This window comes from Synchiropus splendidus, chromosome 11, assembly GCF_027744825.2.
Source record: "Synchiropus splendidus isolate RoL2022-P1 chromosome 11, RoL_Sspl_1.0, whole genome shotgun sequence".
Lineage (NCBI taxonomy): Eukaryota > Metazoa > Chordata > Actinopteri > Syngnathiformes > Callionymidae > Synchiropus > Synchiropus splendidus.
The window spans coordinates 21,458,034-21,475,331 of record NC_071344.1 but is presented as its reverse complement, the minus strand read 5'-3'; the positions used below and the strand labels follow the sequence as shown (position 1 = coordinate 21,475,331).

At 45.0% G+C, this 17,298-nt stretch overlaps 1 protein-coding gene across 1 annotated transcript in view; it reads left to right on the top strand.

Annotated features, from left to right (window-relative positions):
• Positions 1-17,298, top strand: part of gfra3 (GDNF family receptor alpha 3) — a 57,288-nt gene that overhangs the window by 20,789 nt on the left and 19,201 nt on the right. The window contains exons 2-4 of the mRNA XM_053879787.1: positions 4,422-4,718; positions 6,610-6,681; positions 16,896-17,250. Coding sequence (XP_053735762.1) covers positions 4,422-4,718; positions 6,610-6,681; positions 16,896-17,250 — 724 coding nt within the window. The remainder of the gene's footprint in view (positions 1-4,421; positions 4,719-6,609; positions 6,682-16,895; positions 17,251-17,298) is intronic.

The following is a 17,298-nucleotide window of genomic DNA, read 5'->3' as shown; positions in this document are numbered from 1 at the left end:
GCTTTCATAAGGCTTCATTTCCGACCGAACCCTTTGAGATCATGGTATAATAATGAAAGACTGTTCCGTGTTTCATCAGTGACAGTGGACAGCTACATGGACGGTTAGCTTGGCACTAACTGTTGTTGTCAGGAAAAAATGGATTAGCTTGTTTGTCTGTCACACTCCTCAGATTTGCCCGCAGTCTGTGGGAAGAGTCCCCAGTCTGTCTCCTCGACAAACATCTGTGGTTGTCCTGCACCGATAATAATAACCAGAACCGAACTCAGGAGCTACACTGAATGCGACATTTTCATGTCATGTTTATATTGCTATTCAAAGAAGACAATTTAAATGCCATGAGCAGATATATTAAATGAGTTTTAAATTGCTCACATGGACCAATGAAGACCTCAGGACTGGAGGTCTCTGTCTACCGTGTCATGAGTCAGGTGTCGCAGGGTTAGTTTTCGTTCCAGATCAGACAACACGACTCATTCCTACTTCTATGATACAAAATCCACTGAGCTTTTTGAACTCTAAATGCCAGGTACTGGTTCCCTTGTCATTTGTGCAACACAGTAAACTGATCAAGAAGTTTATAAACATTCTCTTTGATCCTGATAATGGATAATTATGTTACGAAACAGGTTCATTGAGTAGTATCATAAATGAAATTGCTCTGAAACGATACCTAAATCTATTAGGTATAGTAATTGACCTATTTCCCTTCCTTTTTGTCACACTGAGAATCAATAAGAGAATTAAGAGAAGGAGCCGAATCATTAAGCAGTATCAATTATGAAATCGGAATTGTTAAAATCTGGTCCAAAAACCAGGATAGTAAGGGAAGGTACCACCTTCCTCACGCTGTGATTGGCTGGAATAGCTGTCCTCTCATTGGCTTCCATTGGCCACATTCAACTTCACATTAAGAGGCTAAATATTTGAGGTCAATGCTGAGCCATCATCTCACCTGGAGCTGGACAACTGAGATACCTTCCCCTCCCATCCTGATTCGCAAACACACTCCCCAGAAGTTGGAGGACCTGTTGTGACATGAAGCGCTTGAAACTTTCTGCACCCCTGCAAATATTAAGCAAATTCGTATGCACTTATCCAGCGCCAAATAATCATTGGTTTTTGAATCATCTCCAACAAGCAACTATCTGCTGTTGTGACCTGCATGAGCGTCTGTTCCCAGAGACTCTGATGCTGAATACAACTCATTGGGTCAGCTGCTATGGGACATATGGGTGGATAATAGAAGTGACCCCACTCGTGTAAATAGAGAATTGAGTTCTCTCGCAGACAGAGAGCTGCGCTTTGCCACTTTGCGCCATGCTTACATTTTTAAAAGAAGAGGCTCAGTCTGTGTAGCGGGGTCATTGTGGCTTCCAGAGTGACTTAGCTCTGTGCAATTTTCCAGAAAAACATGTCTCTCTTCCACACAAAACAGTTTATCAGCCACATTATGGCAAATCCCGCGATATTCCGTATTAAACAGTAGATGCTGTTTTAACCATCCAATGCCACGATTCTGTCATCACAGAAATCATCAGCTTCCACCTACTAGTCAAAGTTCCAGCACCATGTGTGACATGGTAACTAGTCATCCCCACTAAGGTGCATCATCACCGTGTTGGTCAATGTTCTTGTCTTGAAGCGTCCCAGCATGCATGCAGCAACAGCTGCACCGCCATTCAGTTTGTACTCTGTACTACTTTGTACTATTTTTTTCCTGCACTGGTGTCGCCTCATCACATTGTGAAAATCTTGTTTAAGTAATATACGCCGTGTTTGGATGCCCTTTGAGTGTTTTGGTGAATTTGCACCGTGAATAAAAGCTCTAGCTTTCTATCTAATAGCTGTTTCATAAATAGCATCAATCGAAGCCAGGTCTGACCAACTCTTCATCTTAGTTCACGTCATATGGATTGATGGATTTATGTAATTTTAAAAGTTATGAGTCGTTGGATGTGGGTTGAGTTTATATAGGGATGGTCCAATGACTATTTCTTTTATTTTTGTTTGTTTGTTTTTTTTTCGTTGCACTGTTTTCCTGTCTCGATGGCCTGGATTCCACAGTAAATATTATTAAATTAAATTATTATTGTTAACTTGGCGATTCCAGCCCACAATGAATTGCAAAATCTCTTGCTCTTGCGAACCCTATCGCCCGGTGTGTAATCTTTACTCACCCCATCTGACTGAGTTTGCATCAGTTATAGAAAGGTGCTTCAACTAGACCACGTATAAGTCGCATACATGTCAGTCTTTCTATCTTAGTGAGGACCATCAATGACATAACGCTTCCCCCAGCCTCCGATCCTTTACTTAACCATCCAAAACAAATGGTTAACCTCCATTTCAGTAGCTGATGACAATCTTCTTCTTTACTTTTCGGCTTCTCCCATCGGGGGTCGCCACAGTGGATCATCTTCCTCCTTCTCGCCCTGTCCTCTGCTTCCTCTTCTCTCAAACATACAAACTTCATGCCATCCTTCACCACGTCCATTAATCTCCACTTTGGCCTTCCATTGGACCTTCTAAGCATGTCCACCTGTCAGGTCAGAGTTCCAAAATGCCATCCAATAGGCATTGTCCTGAGGCCGGCAGGATTCAATGTTTCAGACTGTCCTACTTTGCCTGGTGCATCGGATCATCAAAGTATTTGAAATATTTCTTTCTGAGAGTCACAGTTACTCCCCACATACAGGTTCTCACAAGGGGATGATAACATCCATGCGTGTTAATGATTGCTCTTTCCTGTCAGGGGTTTGCTACGGCAGGTTTGGATCTATGCGAATGTTGCACTGGTAACTAAGATAGGGGTACACTGTACCTGCAAAAACAGGAGTTTCTGCTCATGCCTGGGAAAACCAACTCAGGCTTTTGACCTAGCCACCGTTATGAAACTGGCCTCAGAGTGCCACAGTCAACGCTCTCTCGAAATTTGGCACAGATGCAAACCTACACTAGCGGCACTGCCGATTTTCTTGTAGGTGTCTGCTGCGTCACTCGACACTGGGTTGAGTGCTGATGGACTCTTCAGGACTGTCAGAATTCTCTGCACTAGTGACAGCTTTGTGTGTGGTGGGGGACAAAATGACTGCTCCATAGACTGCAGCCATTGTCTATAAATATCACACCTGTGGGTTTATTAAATAATTTATCTAATTAAATTAGTCATATTTCAATTCAATAAATTGTGTAATACCATCAATGAAAAAAGGACAGAAAATCCACTCACGACACAGATATCTACACAAAATGTAGATCTAACAATGTTTTATGTATGTGTTTAGTCACTCATCAGAACACTCAATATTCAATTTACATGCTGATGTGCATGTGCGAATTTGTCGTTGCCTTACCCCATTCTCGCCCTCTCAAGCATTTGAGAAGTATTGCGTCCGGTTTATAATGATGTGTTATGCGCCTTTACAAATGGGTCCTCCTCAGGGCAGTTGTGTGAGTGTGTGTGCGTGCCCGTGTGTGTCCCGCGTACTGTGCCTGAGTCTAATTCTATCAATGTTCACAACGGTATCCTCACTCTTTCTATCTCACTAGTTGGCCTCCCCCTGCTATATATCTTTAAAGAGCATGCTGCAGTGTACATAACAAGACATTTTGGATCAGACCATTGCTTTGTACAGGACAATCATCCAAAACAGACTGCTGCTGCAGCATGCATGGCATCCGAAGGGATCAACTGTGTCAAAACTCCACAGGGGTCCCCAGACTTGAATGTGTGGATCTATTAAAATAAAATAAAATAAAAACAATGCATTGAGCTTTTGTGTTAAATTTAAAAAAATAAATAAATAAAAAAAATAAAATTAAAAGCTGTTGATACAATGACAGACCACCATTCACAAAACTTAAGAGTGGAAATAGCATGGTGAAGTTTTCTCATGAACCCAAGTCTCCTCAAGTAACCTATGAGTGTTATTAGTATGAAGTGAAGAGAGCAGTTCCTGCGCAGTTCCAGCCGAGTCCCAGCACACTTCAGGCTGACTTCCAGCAGAGTTCATCGGTGCTGGTACCAATTCCATGCTGCGTAAACAATCACTTGATCTGTGGCGAAAAGATGTCGGATTCAGTCAAAGGGAAATGCACATATTATTTTTAACACAACATTGAAAATTAATTTAAATGTTGTGATTATGGTACTAGTACGATGTATATGTGTGTGACCGTGTATATCGTGCCTGTGTGCATTTTTTAAACGGATAAATGGTCTTCACAGACATAGAAAGTTGAAAGCCTTGATCTTCCCTTTCATGTAATTCCAAAATGTATAATTTGCTCTATTGCTCATGGATAGAAGTTACCAAGTCGAAACTTTTTTTTACTTGAAGACTTTTTTACTTGAAGACTGCACAGAAGTGCTGTCAGTGATCTTCACATTTTTCACAGTATCTCCCCTTTCTTTGTAGGTGTCCTGCCGTCTTCTGCCCCGTACTTCACTTTTCAATCCTCCTACACTGACTGTTTTGAAGCACACCGCGTCTGCTCTGCTGACCCACAGTGTGAGGCGCTGTACCGAGGACTGGAGCATTGTGCATCAGATGCAGCAATTTTACCCCTATGGGAACAGGCTGCAGCTGAGTGCTTGGAGAGGCAGGAAGCACTGCTGGCCAAACACCCCTCTCTGTTGACCTGCAAGTGCCAGCGTGGTTTCCGTAAGGAGGAGCAGTGTCTGCACATCTACTGGAGGGTTCGACTGCTGCCAGGTGAGTTGACGCTTTATCGTAACCTTGACTTGTCGCTTCACAACATGGAAACTGTTTAGAACAAGAGATACACTCTATGACCCACATTATAATGTTCTTTATAAAGGTCTTGTGTTTGATCATCCTGTTTGATCCCTGTATTTTGAAAGTATCTATTCAGAGTGGTGACGTACAGCCTGAGCATAAACATTGAACTTGTTTGCATTACAAGCACATTAACTTTCCCTTCATCTGTACAGATTCTGTGACAATATTGCTGCTCCAACACTTGGTACAGGTAACTGTACAGAACCCAGGCAACTCTGCGTCAATGCAGTTAAATTTTGGTGTTCATTCATAGTTTCTTATGAATCAGTGGGGTATAACTGCTCAAGGAGAGTAGGTTGGACTTGTATTCCCAGTGGGTTATAACGACTCATTCAGATGTTGCTATAAAGGAAACAAGACAGATAAATGAGTCCTATACATCCAAGTGAGTTGTTGAGACATGAGTACAGAGCAAATTCTTCCGCCGTATGAAGCACATAAATTACTCCATCTGCCACTCAGAGTACATCTTTCTCAGTATAGCAATACATTGCTCTGCCCATCAGACACTATTATTTGCATGCCTGCTCAGTAAGTACAAAAATACAAAACATTTTTCTTCTCTTCTTTCTTTTCTGTCAGCTTCCGTAACAGAGTGATGATACATGAAACTGTAGCTTTATAAAGTCACTGCAGATAAACATTGCACTCTCATTCATCCTCTTCTTAAATCTTCTTTCTGGCTGTGAATATGTTCATGCTGAGATTTTGTACTTTTAGCTTGCATCAGAACTCTCCAGTGATCAGTTAGCTAGGGATGCGATAGAGTAGTCACATGCTTTCCACATACTGATGGTCTCCCACCAATATATATAAACAGTCTTACAAGAATTGCTAGGAATACACACAAACACTGACACTTAACATTACACTTGTGATCAGTGCTGGAAACAGGAACACTTTTAAATATGCAATCTTTTTTGTACACAAATCTAAAATAATGTAAAAATGCCCAAAATATAGGGAACATGTTGGACGAAGAATGTTCCAACTGGATAGTGTTGGCGAAAGAAGAAGAGGAAGACAACCATTTAGGTTTTTCTGTGATAAAGGGGGACATGATAAGAACTGGTGTGGCATTAATGCATTTTATTATTTGGTAAATTTCATGTCAGAGAACAGAACACATTTGGAAAAAACAGTGTAGCTTTTATGTTTCTCTCTAAATGTCAGACGAGCCGTCACTGAACACTTGCGCCTGCATGACTGGCCACAAAAGATTTTACGAACGCACAGTCAAAGATAAACCACACTGAACATCTTATACTTAAAAGAACAGTTTAACTATGGCATCAACATAAGGTATAGTCTGAGTGTGATGTATGGTCATCTGGCTGGACTCAAGCAGGGCTGTGCTGTTAGAAGCCTTTTGATGTCAGGAAGCGAGACAATCATGTTAGCGAATGACACACATAAGTCGAAATGTGGAGCGTACACATAATGGGTGGTCCCAAATTTGGGTCTAGAATTGGTGAACAAAGCAAAATGTGTGTTTGTTTGAGTGTGTGCAAAACAATATGTTGCTCAAAACCAGCTTCAAATCCTGGAGGATTCAGTCTGATGCTGCCATCCTCATTGATAATAATAATTCCGACTAGCATAATATAGGAAGAAGCACTTTTACATCTCCATAATGGAGATGCTGAAGTGAAACGGATTCTGCATATTAATACAACTTTTGATCAGGTTTCATCACTTTTGTGAAAGGTGTCCTGGTTTAAAATCTGTCTTACAGTCGTCTTGCACTTTGTCGATTTAGAATCGAGCTAAAATTAAATCATTAATGTAATTTTTTCATCTGCAGCCGAGGATGAGCTGGAATTGTCGCCCTATGATGACACCCTCGTAGACATGCGTATGGCATCGTTGGTGGCAGGTAAGGACTCGCATGCGCTCTCATCACACATGCACACACACACAATGGCTGTATTGTTGTCCATCATGCCTGACGTGTTTAATGGCAGTGCTCTCCAGTGGTCCGTATTCCTGTCAATAGAACAGTAAACCTCTCAAATGTTAATCAATAGTTACTTGTGAGTCCATCCAAATGATTTGTTTTGATCACTTCACTAGTGAGATGAACCTCTGTGAAGCTATGAAGCCTTCCAGGCAATTGTTTTGACTCATGGGTTGATGCTTCGTAGATTGCATCTTTCACTCTCTGGTCTCACAGAGTGGATGTTAAATATGAAGCAGGCAGCAAGGAAGAGAGCGACCTAAATTAATTGATCTCTCAATACAATCAATCTGTCAACTGTCAACTGGAAAGAAATGCAGATTTTATTTTTTTAACAAAATGATCACCAAGTCTCTGTGTTTTACTTTGTGAATGAGATGAGGTGCCGCTCCAGTCGTATTCGTGCTGCAGCAGAATGAACAGAGTGAACTGTCTTGTCGGACATCTCAGAGTCAGGTATCCAGCGAGCACGAGCTCATTTGAGCAAGTTAGTGAGCAACAGTGGATGCTGTATCTCAGAGGGAATAAAGGGCGAAATAAATTGCAAAGCCAAATACCACGGACCCGGTGTGGGAATATTGTTGCTTCAAACCTAATGTGCGAGGTGTGTACAATAATGTGGACCGAGCCACTTCCACATCCAACATGCATGCCTCCCAGAACCACAATCACCAGTAGTATTAGAGACTATGGATGCATTTTGTATGTATTAATTTATTATATTTTTAAGATATTTACAGGTTCTTTAAAAGACTACAATAGTAAGATACTGATGATAAATAAAAACATTTCACTTAAAGGGTACAGTTAGATAACTTCATTTACATCATCATTACATTTATGCTTAATTTGGTCTCACATTAATGTTGGCAATAATATAGTTTAATCATTTGTGGGACAATTTATCAACCATCAAAATGTATTTTCATGACAGGCTTAGATACCAGCATGATTGGCCTTTCAGAAATAACCAATCCAAACACCAAATGTTATCCAATTCATTAGTTAGGTCAGCTTGTTGTTTTATGTAATTTCTTCCTCGTTGCTCTGGTCTTCATTCACAGTGCGAAACAACACACGGCAACTCTCATGCAGTCAACATCCGAGGTTTTCTTCTCTTTAGTCATCTAGCGTCACTGTCGTGATATTGAGATCATTATTTCTCATAACCTGACATGAATGACATGCATGAAAAAACATTCAATTAACAATGCCAAACAATATATAAACTGTAAATGTGTCAAATAATAATCGATTTATAACCATTTGGTATATCTTATGATATTGGTAATAACATCTCTGACAAACACATTCACTCAGTCAACAACAATATTGACGGAAATGTTCTGTAAATGATTTCAAATGCAATTACTTGGGCATTACTTTCCTAATGCTCTAACAAGTCATATATGATCAATATAATGATCAATTTGAACTATATAGGACTTACACTCCACACAAAAAGCTCGTAAAGCTGTCAACAGGTTTGCAGACCCGTACAGCTCAGGTACGAAACAGTTCTGGTGCCTTAGTGGGGGGGTGTGACCTTACCTGGGGTGGAAGGAACAGTCTCTATTTCTGTGCTCGCATCAGATGCGGGCGAGGTATCTTGTTTGGAACTTGAAGTCAGACCTACCCGGAGATAAGGCGATTCCGCCACAATACCACCTCTTATGTGTTAAGATCTTCTGGTAGCAATTTCCTTGTAAACAGTGTCTGGTGTCACCTCACCTTCACCTTCCTCTGCCGCTTACCCGGAGTCGGGTCGCAGAGGCAGCATTCGGAGTAAGCCCAAATAAAAAAAAATTGATGTGGAGGAGCAGTGGCTCCACCCCGAGCTCCTCCCGGATGACCGAACTCCTCACCCTATCTCTAAGGGTGCGCCCAGCCACCCTGTGGAGGAAACTCATCTCAGCCGCTTGTATCCACGATCTAATCCTTTCAATCATCACCCAAAGCTGAGGACCATAGGTGAGGGTGGGAACGTAGATCGATCGGTAAATCGAGAGCTTCGTCTTGTGACTCAGATCCTTCTTCACCACGACAGTCCGATACAGCTACCGCATCACTGCTGCCGCTGCACCAACCCGTCTATCAATCTCTCGCTCCCCTTTTCCCTCAGTCGAGAACAAGTCCCCAAGATACTTAAACTCCACCACTTGGGGCCAGAACTCTCCACCTACCCGGAGTGAGCAAACCACCTTATTCCGGTCGAGAACCATGGCCTCAGACTTGGAGGTGCTGATCCTCATCCCGGCCGTTTCACACCGCACCAGTGCATGCTGAAGGTCCCGGTCCAATGAGGCTAGTAGAACAACATCGTCCGCAAGTAGCAGAGATGAAATTCTGTGGTTCCCGAGCCGGATCCCCTCCGACCCCTGGCTGCGCCTAGAAATTCTGTCCATAAAAGTAATGAACAGAACCGGTGACAAAGGGCAGCCCTGGCGGAGGCCAACATGCACCGGGAACAAGTCTGATTTACTGCCGGCAAAGCGAACCATGCTCCTGCTCCGGTCATACAGGGACCGGACAGCCCCTAGCAGAGTACCCCATGTCTAGTTTCGTCCGTGCCTTTTGCTAATCCAACATGGTAAAGACAGCAAAGTTGGAAGAGGTCTGAGGCCATGGCGGCAGTTGTAATAGAACGTTGTTGTTTTTTTCCTTCTCGCCAGCATCTTTCTGTTTTACAGTCTTTCTGTTGGGCCATTTGGGTCAAAGATTCTTCTCCACTGTTGGGGTTGTTGTTCAGACCTTTCTCCCCATAAAGAGTTCTCCTGTGGTGGTGCAGTGAGTTAATCATGAGAGCCATTATAGGGTCATCTTAGCCGAGGATTTTTTTTGCAGTCTGTACTGCCCTCTACACATGACCATTCCCCTGTGGACCGTGAGGACTCAACATAATGTTTCTGAAGTCTAGCTGTCTGTCAAGCTCTTGAAATTCTGAGCTGGAGAATTGAGGGCCATTGTCACTCTACACCTCCTCTGGGATTCCAAACCTTGCAAAGGTCGTTTTGAGATTCTGAATAACCTGAGAACTGGTAGTGGACGGTAGGTGTAGCACCTCCTTTGTCAATCTCTGATGCACCTCATGAATTTTCTTTAAGATGTCCGCAATCAGCTACTGTGGAATGACAATTCTATCTCCGTGTGTTAGCAAGCCATTCTGCTTCACTTTAATATATGCTCTGACTTTTCTGTGGAACATTTCCACTGTATTCCGACATCAGTTTTGTGCATGCTATAGGGATGGATAACTTATCGTATATGATAAACCAACAAAAACAATCTCCACGATGATCTGCAACTCATGATAAATTTCATAAACACACAGCACACTCGCAGCATTGAACCTGTATGATGAGACTGTGACGGCGCTCTGCGACATTTGAAGCAGCTGTAGGCAGGATTGAAAATATTTGCTTTTGGCGGCGCCACAGGTAAATGAGTGTAATTGCAGGCTGTCGTAGGGCTGGGTCACTGGTCCTGCCCCCCATCCAACTTTTGTAGATGACGAAACAGCGAAAATTCTAATCAGAGATAGCAACATACACAACACTGTCCTGCTTATACTTACAAAGGCAACTTCTAGAAGCATCTATCATTCAACACTACGTCATGTGAGTGAGGAGAGCCAAGATCCAGTGAGAGGCGAAAGCAGCTGCGAGACTGATGGGTCTATTTTGACTGCACGTTTCAGAATGAAGCAAAGGGGGCAGTTTGAACATTGAACACCAAACCAGATGGACCATAAACACTGCAAATGACAGACGGTTTTTCTGTTTGATAAATGCTAGCGGACGTTAGCCACGGAGGAGCAAAAACATTTGGCTGGCTACATCTACACTATACCGTGATAAACGGTACACTTACACATTTGTTATCATCTCAAAAATAAGTTCCCCACATTTGACAACACACCCAAGACCCTAAGTAAGCACAAAGAATGCCTTACAGGCCTTATTAGCATCGTGGCTAATCGGTTCGGCCAGCTATATGTTCACTGTACGCTTCGACAGTACAATATGACACACGGCAGACATCCATAACTATGTTACAACGTGAGCAACTCATTTTCACTGGCCATCATTTCACTGAAAAACTATTTTCACCATACACAAAGTATATCTTTCCCGTTTTAGCCCCGCAGTTCACTTCTATTTCATATGTGCGTAGCCCTCTAACAGCCTTCGCTATTGGTTAATCCACATCGAGGCACTGGCCCCGGCCTGAGACTTCGATTGATTGGCTCTCCGCCCATGAAGGCACCACCCACCACGTATAACACTCCCCTGCTCCCGCCGCTCTGCTCCTTTTTCCACTCAGCCTGCGACTACAACCATCGGGTTATCATGGATCGTTCCTGTTTGTCCTGCGCTGATTTTCTCGGTGAGTCCGACAAGCATGACACCTGCGTCGTTTGCTTGGGGCCTGATCACCTGAAACTGCTGGACTCATGTCCCGCCTGCGCCACTCTTCTAGGGGAGGAGCGGCGTAGGCGGGCGTTGAGGGAGTTGAGCGGCGTAGGGAGTTGACCAGGAGTCGGCCTCTCTTCCAGCAACTCAGCCTCTTCAGCCCACTCCCAAACCACCTCCAGCGAAGATGGTTTGGTCGAACGTTACGGAAGAGGATGAGCGTCGTTTTTACCAGGAGGAGGTCCACCTCTACTTTTTTCCCGCCGACGACGACTTGGGGATATTTCAGTGCCTTTGTACGCAAAGGCAGCGAGGAAGGCGTCCAGACCCTCAGCCACGGTTCCTAAGATGGCCAGGCTTTGGGCCTACTCGGCGAAAGACCTTCAGCCGCCCTTGACTATCAAGGCGCTGCCTAAGGGCTACGCCGTGTATTCCACTGTGGAAGGCGTCGATCCCACCAGGGGGCTGCCACCTCTGGGGGACACGCTTGGGTTTTTGTCTGGCGCCCTACTCCTCTCTCTGGACTGTCGGTAAGCAACGGCTCTCTGAGGAGAAAGACCGTACTACCGCCACCTTCCTGGACCGGGCTTATGCGTGCGGTATGCACGTAAGAACCCTTGCGAACAACATGACCTTCCTGGCAGCTTCCATGGATAGGCTGTTGTTCGAAAAGGAGACCTTACACGACACGTTGTTTGTCTCCAACGTCTCGGGTCTGCTGGAGAAAATGGAGACGCAGAAATCGTCGGCCAAACTCTCCGAGCACTTCCGTCTGGCTCAACGCACTCAGTCTGCTCGTTCCAGAGAACGTTCGGGCCAGAGAGACATCCGGGAGGACCCCTTTCGCCGCCACGAAGGTGCCCAGCCCTCTACCTCGTCCACTGGACCTTCGTCTTCTGCGCGTCGCAGTAGGACACCCGCACACAAACGCCCAAGATCTGTCTCTGCTGCTAATAAACCACAGAAAAGTATCTTGTGTCGTCTAATGCTTTATTGCATGCGGGTCTTTGCACTCGGGTACTGCTTTTACGTGCCGGCCTGAACCCGGTTCCGTAGGGCTCCCTCCTGTTCAAGCCTTGTGTTCGCTAGCTAAGGCTAGGCTAACACTAGCTTCTTCTTCCCCCCGCACATACCAGATCTGGTGGGCGGGCGGGCATTTTCCGTCTCTGGCTCAACCCCTCGCAGACTTTCACTCGGTGTGGGTGGATTTGTGCGGCCCCCTCGCCCCTTGGTTAAACAGAACATTAAGCAGGGGCTGCGCACTTCAGTTCTGTCGCCGTCCCCCCCCGAGTCTCACGTCTCCTCGCTCCTGGCACATCACACGTCTGGGCTTTGCGGTCAACCTCCAGAAGAGTGCGCTGCAGCCCAGCACTTGCACTCAATATCTGACTCTCAGTCTATGATAGCGCGGCTGTCAGACGAGAGGTTGTCGAGACTTCTCCTCGCAGTGACGGCACCGAGAAGTGCCCAGAGATTGAGAGTGAGCGAGTTGATGACCTTATTAGGTCTCATGTCGGCTGCTCACTCGGTAGTCAAACTGGGTCTCTTGCACATGAGACGCCTTCAACGTTGGTTCGCGCGTCTCAGGCTCGACCCAGTCAGGGACAGATCGAAGTTGGTGGTTCTTCCGGCCCAAGTTCATCTGGATCTGATCTTTTGGGCCTCCAGCAGTCGTCTCCACCAAGGTGTCCGTATGGGCTGCGTCCAGCGATACGTGAACGTATTCACGGATGCATCCCTGTCGGGAGGGGGAGGCGCGCTAGGAGAGGAGCGCGTGGGAGGACTCTGGTCGGATCCCACGCTGCACATAAATCTGTTGGAGTTGTTAGTGGTGGAGAAAGTGCTGGAGCACTTTGCGCCGCGTCTGGAGGGTCATCACGGTTGGTCAGGTCAGACAACTCCATGACGGTAGCCTACATCAACCGCCAGGGGGGAGTGAGAGCTCCCTCTTTGCAATGAGTGGCGGCTCGCATTCTTCTGTGGGCATCCTGTCATCTATTGTCTCTGACAGAATGTCCAGAGGAGGCGTGTCGGCGGAAGAGTGGAGTCTCGCGCCACACGTGGTAGAGCCGGTCTGGGCTCGCTTCGGGGTTCCGGTCACGGACTTGTTTGCATCAAGGATGAACTACAAAGCTCCTCTGTGGTTCACCTTGAGGACGTCGGACAACCCCACCCTGGGGGTGGACGCTCTGGCGCACGCAACGTGGCCAGAGCATCCACCCCCAGGGATCATTCAACTAGGGCCATCTCCTCCATTGCTGCGCTTTTCGGAGGTGCTTCTATGGAAGACTTCTGTCAAGCTGCTTCTTGGTCATCTGCTTCGACCTTTGCTCAGAACTATCTGACAGACATGACGGACACTTCAGTGGCTCACACTGTTTTGTCTGTTCAGGGATCTTCAACCATGGCTGGACCGTCTGGTCGTTGATTTTGTTCTTTCCTGGTGAGTGTCTGATGCGTGTTTATTTTATTAGATGGAGTGGTCCTATTAGGTTTTCTGGCTTGTGCTTGCCGTGGTGAAAATAGTTGGATATCGGACAGACCTCCGGTTCGGTATTGGTGGCGGCGTCCTCTTCAGTATCCTTGATAAGGGTTCACTGATCGCGGACACACTCTCACAGGCAGCGCTAATGCCATCAACAAATTTTACGATCAAAGTATCAGCAAAGTTTTCATCAAGGCAATGAAAAACAACCATTTTAGGCAAGATAATTGAGAAAAGGTTTTACATCACAAGTAAACTGCTAAGAGACATGAATTACAATAGACAGATGTCTCAATTTAACCCCTAAATAAAACTGGCTGAGCAGTCTGTCAGACATGACCGGGTTTTATGAGAGACCTGAAACATTGCATTTTTTATCTCTACACTTAGTTAACTATTATATTTAAACATAAACAAATAATGATAATGGAGATGAGAACTAGTGATGACGTTAATTACTCTATGCGCAGACATCCAAAACGATCCGTGCAAAAACTAGGCTTTTCTATTGATCTGGAGTCACTCTCCAAAACTCGCGCTAACAGGGGAGTGAGTGGTGTGTGCCGGACACGGTCACGCCGCGGATGGTTTGGCTCAAAATTCAGATCATCGTCAAGGGCCTCTGGGGTTACCCAAAACAAAAATGTCCTTGAGTTGGTGTGACCTCATGATTCTTATGCGAATATTTGTCACAGGCAGGACGAGTAGGTCAAAACTCGTTTGGAATTATGACCTTATATAACGCAATACACACACCCTTTCAGACAAATTAGCACATGAACATACCTGTCCATCGAGTGAACTGACCTGAATTGTCTTTTACTTACACTGCACAAAGACAGGCCATTTGCCGCAGTTTTGCATGCCGACTTGGATGGTTGCCTGGTTCACCCATACCTAGAACCTCCCAGTGTTTGTCATCTTAGCATAAAAAAGTAGTTAGTTTGAGTTAGAAATTCTCTCCATTCACCCTACACAGAAACTCTGTTCCTCGCAATTCTTAAATCTCAGCACCATCATTCAACAATCAGCATGTGAATAGCGAGCTTTTTGGGACAGCCAGCAGTGAAAGGATGAGAACAAAAGAGCTCCCCACCCCCTGCTTCGCACCTGAGTCTCAAGAAAGACCAGAACTTAAACATTACACTGTACGCCACGTTGTTTTCATGTTATTGAAGGGATTATTGTTTTTGTTTTTTTTAATCTAAAAACACTAAATGATGAAGGAACATGGTGCGCCGTACATAAGAAGACATTGTGGATGAGACCATAGCTTTGTGCAGGACAATGATCCAGATAAACGCCTGGAGCAGAAAGCTATCGGCTTCCATTAGTCGATCAAGTGACCCAAGAAGCATCGTTGACTCTGAAGGAGCATTTCTCTTTATTGAGCTTCTAGCCTGCTGATTTGACGGGCTGAAGCACCTTCACAAATCGCACATCATGTTGCTCCATTGTAGTCCCATACACCAGGATATCATCAGTAAAGACTTCTACACACTCCAGCCCCTTTACACTCTAGAGTCTAGAGTTTCCAGCATCTTCTGCAAGATGCACTGGTTATGCCAAAGTGCAAAACTGTTCTTTTTTAGCACTGGGCCCATTGGTGCCGACCATTCAGTAGGTGATGTCACCCACTCAATGGCCCCATTGTTCTCCATCCTTTTGAATTCTTCTTTTACTTTCTTAAGCATGGGAAGGGGCACACGCCGTGCTGTGTGTACAGCATGCGGTACAGCATCACTACTCAACTCAATTTCGACATGTTCAGTTTTTAGTGTGCCATGCTCACCATAAACTTGTAGATGACTGGTGTTGGATTTGACTTCATCTAGTCTTCCCACCAGATACAGCCTTACTGATAGGGTCCGGCTGAGCAGATTGTTGACACACTACATAAGCTGTGAATGGGTAGTCTTTCTCTTGTGTCTGGTGGCCCAGACATATCAACTTCCCTCCCGCACTGTGTAGAGGGATGTCGGATGGTGCGAAGAGTTATTGTTTGAAATGTTTCTTCGCTAATCGAACAGCTTCTGTGTCAATTGTCTGTGTCAAAAACAACTCCAGTGGGGGGCAATTCACCTGCAGCAGGTACAGTCCACTGTTTGCTTGTCTCATTAGCATTATCCACGGAGACAAGAAAGTAAGGTGTCTTCTTCCCTCTCAGTCTCTGTCACCTCATTCACTGATCTGCTTTTGCGACATACTCTAACCCAGTGTCTAACTTTATGACAGTTACAACACGTGGCTTTCTCTGCTGGTCACTTCTTTTGTGTTATGCAGTGTTTTACACATTTTCCACTTTTCATCTCACTCATCCCCCATTTTCTGTCTTTGGACTGCCTTGTCTCTGTTGTGGTTTCCAGGTTCGTTACGCTGTCCATCTTCATCGAACGTGAAAGACTTATAAATGTTCTCAACCTCACTGCCCGTCGCGTAAATCAGACAGGGCACCTGAACTTCACCTTGATCTTTCCTCAGTTTTGTGGCCATAGCGCTCAAAGCGTTGTTCTCAGTCCAATCGTTTTACCCATTCTCCATTTTACGCAGTTTTTATTGACTGTACAAAACAGAACACAGCAACCCCCATGCAGTCAGCACCAGGGTTTTCTTCTCTTCAGTGGTAAAGTGTCACTGTCGTGATATCAGTTCACATACCATTCATGACAGGTGGTAGACATCACACGATGCAACAGAGCTTGCACTCGCGTCAACAGTGCGACCGCCATGGATTCTTCAGAGCTGATGAATTGATGTTGCCAGAACAGGGCACTGGATAACAATAAAAAGTTAAATAAAATCAGGGTTAAACTTGTTAGGACAGGCAAAACTGCTGTAAGTAAGTCAAATGTCAAAGAGGTGTTTTTCCAATAATTGATCCTCACAAGAATTGATAAACCAATCCCACACTTCAATAAACACAGTCATGTTTTTATGTTTTGTGGGGGCATGTCATTAGCGTTCATGAGTCAACCACAGGGAAGATCTGTGGTTGATGATGGAGCTCTGTAGTGGTAGAGGAAGCCATGAAGTTGAAAGTAGACATGAGTACATAAAGGGGAAGAAGTTAGGTTAGAGGCAGATGCATGAGGTTTAAGATGGAATGGGAGGTGGAAGGTAAGGCTGACATTGACAGTGGAAAGTGGAAGTGTAATGTAAATGAAAACAAAACACTGAATTCATTGAGTAATGGAAAACTCTTAAAACACCTGCCAAATGTCCCCTTGCTTCCATAGGCTCCGCCTTCAATCAGCATGACGGGGAGAACCAGTGTTTGAAAGCAGCTCAAGACTGTGGCCTGTACGAGAAGTGTGGTGCTCTGAGGTCCGAGTATGTCCTTGCTTGTACCAAGAGAGTTCCGGGGACCAGCAGGTGTAACCAGCATAAGTGTTATCGAGCCCTTCGCCGCTTCCTGGAGAGGGTTCCAGAAGAGTACAGCTTAGGTGTACTGTTCTGTCCCTGTACTAATACCCTGTGTGGGGAGAGAAGGAGGAAAACTATTGTACCATCATGCTCCTACCAGGACACGGAGGGGATCCAGCCCAACTGCCTGCACCAACAAAGCTTCTGCCGTCGAGATGACCTGTGCAGGTAAGACTTCTGTGTTGTTTTTTTTGAGTCTGGTTCCCTCTTGGTTTA